At 37.3% G+C, this 7102-nt stretch overlaps 1 protein-coding gene across 1 annotated transcript in view; it reads left to right on the forward strand.

Annotated features, from left to right (window-relative positions):
- The window catches only part of Usp32 (ubiquitin specific peptidase 32), a 131118-nt gene that overhangs the window by 56982 nt on the left and 67034 nt on the right, over positions 1–7102 (forward strand). Inside the window, exons 5-6 of the mRNA XM_050119575.1 lie at positions 5010–5171; positions 5553–5566. Coding sequence (XP_049975532.1) covers positions 5010–5171; positions 5553–5566 — 176 coding nt within the window. The remainder of the gene's footprint in view (positions 1–5009; positions 5172–5552; positions 5567–7102) is intronic.

Consider the following 7102-nt stretch of genomic DNA (forward strand, 5'->3'; position numbering starts at 1 on the left):
TTTTTTTTTTTTTTTAAGTTCCTGTTTGGTTGGTTGGTTGGGGGTTGTTCTGTTTTGTTTTGGTTTGGTTTTGCAGTGTTTTGTTTTTGTTTTTATTTTGAGACATGGGTTACTCTGTGTAGCCTGGCTATCCTGGAACTCACTCTATAGACCACACTGGCTCAAATTCAGCCTCCTGAGTGCTGGGATTGAAGCTATGTGGCACCACCACCCCTAGTGCAAAATTATATTGTCTTTAAAAAAAAAACTGTTCATTTGTCATTATTGTCATTCATCTTATTTCAATGGCATAAGGCCTTGGGATATATTGCAGAACTTGTCACACAAAACAAAATAATAGATGTTAACCTTTTCCTTGGTTTTTAATTAAGGCCCCATACTTCTTTTTTAATTGCTGTGTATCTTACCTTTGTGTTTTTTTTTTATTGTTTTTGCTACGTAGAGACTAAGCCTAGAATACTGTGCTAGAAAAGTCCTCTACCCCTGAGCTACATCTATCTCCTTAAGATTATAAACATCGGTGTCTTCTAGTCCATTGCCACATCTCATATTAGAGCCTTCTTTCAGTAGGGGAAGTATATTTCAGTGACTGTAAAACCATAGGCCCCCAATTTAATCATGTCTCCTTCACCATCCTCTTACTTGTTCATAATGACATAAGACTTCTAGCTGTTCTAAGTAAATGTCAGAGGCCATTGCTTCTGAGAGCAGGTTGTCTCCTCAAAACACTAGAGAAGTGTGTTACTATATAAAATACTTGAATATTGAGCCTGGTCTTTTTCATGAGGATCATTCTGATATTAAAGAACTTCTAGAGCTGGAACCTCTGTGAGGTAAGATTGATTAGAATGGCCCAAAGTCAGTTTTGACCCAGTCCCTGGGAAAGGGACAAAGTGACCCTCAGATGTTTCCCCTTACCTCATCTGATCTGGCAACAGCTCTCCAGCCAATTATTGGTAATAGCCCTTTTGAATAAGCCAATCATAAAAGTTAAAGAACAACCACTAGACACCCCCCTTGCTTCTGTGGTTTTTTGCTTTAAAAATAGCCTGTACCAGCCATTCGGGGTCTTTCTGGCCTCTCTAATACTGAAAGACCTTGTCATGACAGAATTAATAAAATCCTCATGCTTTTACATCAGCTGTGGTGTGAGAGATCGTCTCTTGGGGCCACTCCTCCTCGGTGATTGGACTCTATGGTCCAACAAAACCACTAGAAAGCAAAGCTGAGTTCCATATGAGTGAGTGACTCTTCCTAGGTGATGTGAAGGAATATAGGATGTCTTCAATCTTGAGAACAGATGCTGAGCTTTCAGGTAAGGCTAGTGGAGGTAGAGAAACCAGACAAACCTGAGAGAAAACTTTTCAGATTTGAATTTGAAGAAACACCAAACGAAAAGATTGTCTACTCAGTTAGTCTCTCAATTAAAAATGCTCTAAAAGCTTTAAAAAAAAAAGGAGTAAAAAAGATCAACAGTAAGCTAGGTGGTGGTGGTTTAATTCTAGCACTCAAGAGGTAGGCAGATCTCTGAGTTTCAGGACAGCTAGGGCTGCACCCTGTCTTGAAAAATAAAACAACAACAATAAAATATCAGCAGTTAGCCAGGAACTAATGGGGAGGAAGGGTGAATAGGAAGGAAGAACACAGAAGTTTTTTTTAGGGAAGTATGAAGTTACTTTGTGATAATACAATAGTAGATAATAAGTCACTTGTCCAGACCAGTAATACACAACATCAAGAATGACCTCTAAAACAAATCATGTAAATTACGGACTTTACTTGAAATCGTGTCAATGTGTGTTCAGCAGTTATACGATGTACCAATCTGGTGGGAGGTGTCACAACGTTTATGAGGATAAGGGTATGTGGCAAATTGCTGCCTTTACTCTACTTTTAAAAAATTTATATAAAACAGAAAAAGGCCTTGCAATCTTATCATTTCAGGACGTCAGAATTGTGAAATCTCAAATCTTAAACTCTGTCTCTTAACTCATAATTCCAAAGTCCCAGTGTTTTTTTTTTTTTTACACCACAGTTTATGTTTGATGTTTCAAAGACTTAATAAAACGATTTACCAAGCGTTTTCTGAAGAGGCCAGTAGTAAATAATTTGAGGCCTGTGGACATTCCCTAGAAATTAATACCACCACTGCAACACATAGTAATTATCTTAGTTTCAGAATCTAGCAGTTTCAATGACATCCTCAACAGAAAGCTGCAGCCAAATTTGTACCGAAAATAATCTCCTAAGGTTGTTGATAGGATCTCTGTGGCAGTAAGAGCCTGAATGTTTCCTGGGTTCTTTGTTTATTTGTCTGGTTTTTTTTTTTTTGGTTGTTGTTACATATTCTTTTCTATAGATGTGAATCCCAACTAGTATGTTTTTCTGTTTATTCCTTTTTATGCAATTCTGTTATTGTTGAATACTGTGTTGCTTCACAAAGCCCTTGTATTTCCTGTATTTTTAGTACAGTTTTGGCAGTATATATTATTGAGATTGGCAGTTTTGTTTTTAGTAGTTTGCCTTTTTTACTTCTTGCTCCCTTTTATCTGAATATACTTATTTCCTTTGTTTTGTTTATGTTTGTCCTATTCTTGTTGTTATCCCCATTTCCCTAACCCCAAGATAGCCCCAGCTGTCTTGGAACTCATAGATCTACCTGCAACTACTTCCCGAATATTGGGATTGGCAGTATGTGCCACTATGTCCGACCTGATCTTAAAGATCCTTTTCCTTCTTCCCTCTCTCTCTTCCTGTGCTAGGGATCTGACTCGGGGCCTCACATCTGCTAGGCATGTGTACTGCATCCCAGCTATGATTCTTTTTTCCATTATCAGTAATTTATTATATCTTGCATTAGTGTGGTTAGGTATGGGGATTAGTTCTCACCAAATTTAAAAATTTTTCAGAGCCACATAGAACCAGTAATGCCCACATTTGGCAGACTGAAGCAGGTAGATCTCTATGAATTTCTAATATTTTCTTTTTTAAGATTAATTTATTTATTATGTATGCAACATTCTGCCTGCACATATGCTTGCACGCCAGAAGAGGGCGCCAGATCTTATTACAGATGGTTGTGAGCCCCCATGCGGTTGCTGGGAATTGAACTCAGGACATCTAGAAGAACAGCCAATGCTCTTAACCACTGAGCCATCTCTCCAGCCCTCAAATATTTTCTTTTGTTGTTTTTGGGTCCTTCACAGTTTCATGTTTAATATTATCTTATAATCACTTTGGTCCTAATGAGTTGTTCAGTCTGTTTTCTCATTGTGCTTGCATTTGAATAATTTCTGTGGTCCTATGTTCAGCTTTGCTAATTTTTCCTCTTGTCTCCTTCCTAAGCTGTTACTGAGTTCTCTAATGGGTAGTTTTTTAACTTAAATGTTATTTTTCATCTTAGATGGTTCCAGTTAGTTGCAGTTTCTTACCTCGGTATATTTCTTTATTTCTGAATTGCTTTGTTTTGTTTTGTTTTGTTTCTCAAGACAGGGTTTCTTTGTGTAGCCTTGGCTCTCCTGGAATTGTAGACCAGGCTAGCTGACCTAGAACTCAGAGGTCCACATGTGTCTGTCTCTTTTTCCCTAGTGCTGAAATTAAAGGTGTGCATCATAACCATTAATTTTGGATATTTATAACTCATAGTTTTCAAGCCTTGTCTAATTCCTTTGTCTTTTATTTTTAGGTCTTTTTGTTAATTTTTATCTTAGTTTTGTATCACATTTTCCTACTTTTTTATGTTTTCTTTTATATTTTTATGTGTGCATGGTGTGTACATGCCATGTTGTGTGTGTGTGTGTGTGTGTGTGTGAAGGTCAGAGGACTTCCTCTCTTTCCATCATGTGGATATTTGAATCAGATTCAGGTTGTCAAACTTGGTGATAAGTTCCTCTACCTGCTGAGCCATCTGCTGGCCTCTTTCCTGCCTTTTCCCAATGCTCGACGTTGTAGATGTACAGTGGTATCTCCCAGCTTGCCTACACTCTGGGAACTTTCCTGCTTTCTGTTCCTAGACAAGTTTTAGTGAGTTTCCCTCTGTATAACACAAATTAGCTTCCAAAACAATGTAACTGTACAGATTTCTGGAATTCTTTCTCTGTGTAACTTGTTTCTAATACGTTTCTCTCCAATTTTCAGCTACCCCAGCCTCCCTGCAGTGACCTCTATTCTTAACACAGTGAAATCTCTATATTGAGACTCCTTATCCTTTGTCACTTTGATGATAGTAGTCACAGGCAATAACTGAGCAATAGAAGTGCTCACCTGATAGTGATCTCAGAATTGAAGCCCTGCACTGTGTGTTCTCTAGTTTCTAGAAATGCTTGATTTGTATAGTTATGTAAATAGTTTGTAGCCATTTATGACCAGAGGGTAAGTCTGACACTAGTTGATATTTCTTTATGGCCCAAAAGTGACAAGCCCAGAATTACATTTTAGTAAGATAGCTCTTGAGTACTGTGTTTAGCTGAGAATAAAATACCTACATGCTTCCTAAATTTTAATTGCTTAGGAGGGAAGCAGAAACACTTAAAATGTAACCATGTTTAGAGTTTGTCTGTGTTCATATTTATCCTGTCAGTATTTTGCTGTTCGTTACCTAGAGCATTGTGTTGACTGTGTGAGTTAAATGTGGGTCCTACCATTGTGGTGGTTACTTTCTAACCACAAGAGAAGATATGCACAAAAAAAAATTACATCTAAGGTGGAGGTTGAAAATGACTAGAATGGTTCAATAATATATGATTTTGTATGTTAGATTTTAGAAGTCTGCTTAATGGGAAATTAAGAGTTTGTTTTCTATGAGTTTTATAGTTTCGTACTTTTGCTATTTTGGCTTTATTTTCTTAGTTTTTAAATATGATAAATTTATCTTTTAGAGTATGTTTTTAGCATAATTGGTTTTAGTAGTTGAATTGAGAAAATATGCCCTTAAAAGACGTATTATCTGGATAAACTAATGCCTCAGAAGGGCATTCTGAGTTTATAATCTTGTTTGATTTGATTCTTAGTGGAGGAGTCAGACATCATTGATCTGGAGAAACGCTATTGGCTACTGAAGGCTCAATCCCGTACTGGACGTTTTGACTTAGAGACCTTTGGTCCTTTGGTTTCACCACCTATTCGCCCTTCTCTGAGTGAAGGTAGGAAATGTTCCTTAAAAAACAAAACAAGCAAACAAAAATAAAATAGCTTAGCAGTGGTGGCACATACCTTTAATTCTAGCAACTGGGAGGCAGAGACAGGTAGATCTCTGTGAGTTACAGAACACCCAGAATTGTTACACAAAGAAACCCTGTCTCCAAAAATAAATAAATAATATTAAAAAATAAAAACATGACAAATATTCATTTGGTAAGTAAATAGACTGAATCTGTCTTATTTCAATCCAAAACAAAATTTAACTCGGACAAACTATATTCCTGTAGATTTAATAGTTCCTTGCTTAGTTGTATAGTGGTGAAGAGAAAAGTAAGATTATTAAGGTTATGATCTTCAGCTTCATATTTTACTTGTGTGATCTTACATGAATCAGTTAGCTCTCTGTACCCCAGTGTCCTTACCAAGTGTCAGTAATATGACAGTGCTCTGCTAAGAAGTGTCGCAGTAGGACATGCAGAAGGTGTTGGCCACTGCATGGCCAGAACTCCCGGTTTCCTAATGTGATCTATCCCTTCCTTAATCATTTATTTTTCATTCACATAAGATTTTACTGCTGTATCCTCCCCTGAAAAAGAGAATATAAGCTTCTAGATAGAATATCTCTGAAAGTTGGGCTATAGTAGTACATACCTTCAATCCCAGCACTTGGGAGGCTAGAGAGGATCTCTGTGAATTCAAGGCCAGCCTGATCTACAAAGTGAATTTCAGGATAACCAGAGCTGCTATGTAGAAAAACCCTGTCTCAAAAAACAAAACAAAACTATATACATCTATATATGCTATATACACACATTTAAATATACATATATATGTATTATATAGTTTTGGATGACAACATAAGCATTGTATTTGGAATCTGAATATTTGGGGTCTGTTTCTGATTATAAAGTATTCTAGTTTTTTATTTTTTAAATTCTGTTGTTTTGTGTTATATAAATTTTGCCTGTGCACCGTATGCATGCCTGAGGCCCTCAGAAGTCAGAGGAAGACATGGGATCTTCTGAAACTGAAGTTACATATGGTTGTAACCCATCCTGTGAATGCTAAGAAGCAAATCTGGGTCTTCTGTAAGAGCAACAAGTGCCCTAAACAGCGAAGCTATCTCTCCAGCCCCAGTTTTTGAACTTTTCTTGAAATTACTTAACTTTCTAATTTTAATATTTTGTTTTTATTTTTAATGTAAGGGTGTTTTGTCATGTATGTGCATCATTTATGTACCTGGTGCACAAAGAGGCCAAAGGGGGCATTAAATTCCTTAGGACCAGAGCTACCATGTGGGTGCTAGAATTCAAGCCCAAGTCTTCTGGAAGTGCAGTCAGTGCTCTTAACTGCTGAGCCATTTCTCCAGCCCATTCTTATGTGGCCCAAGATCATTTCAAACTCAACATCTATCTAAGAATGATCTTCAACTCTTCAATCCCCTGTCTCTATTTCCCATGTACTGGGATTATAGGCTTATACCACCATTCCTAGTATTCTATTGTTCAAACCGAAACACAGAGTTAGATAAATCTTGAAGCATATTATCTATATTTTTTTCAACTACCTAGGATATTTCAGAAGTACTCCTTAGTAGAGCTAGAGTACATGGCACTCTGGATTTCTTTTTCTTTCTTTCTTTTTAACATGTGTTTGTGTGTGTGTGTGTGTGTGTGTGTAAGAGAAAGAGAGAAGAGGGAGGTATTGTGTATGTAGGAGAGAAAGAAGAGGGAGGTATTGTGTGTGTGTGTGTAAGAGAGAAAGAAGAGGGAGGTATTCTGTGTGTGTGTGTAAGAGAGAGAGAAGAGGGAGGTATTGTGTGTGTGTGTAAGAGAGAGAGAAGAGGGAGGTATTGTGTGTGTGTAAGAGAGAGAAGAGGGAGGTATTTAGTGTGTGTGTAAGAGAGAAAGAAGAGGGAGGTATTGTGTGTGTGTAAGAGAGAGAAGAGGGAGGTATTGTGTTT

Source organism: Alexandromys fortis, unplaced genomic scaffold, assembly GCF_014885135.2.
Source record: "Alexandromys fortis isolate MF-2015 unplaced genomic scaffold, M_Fortis_MF-2015_v1.1 scaffold_173, whole genome shotgun sequence".
Taxonomy (NCBI): domain Eukaryota; kingdom Metazoa; phylum Chordata; class Mammalia; order Rodentia; family Cricetidae; genus Alexandromys; species Alexandromys fortis.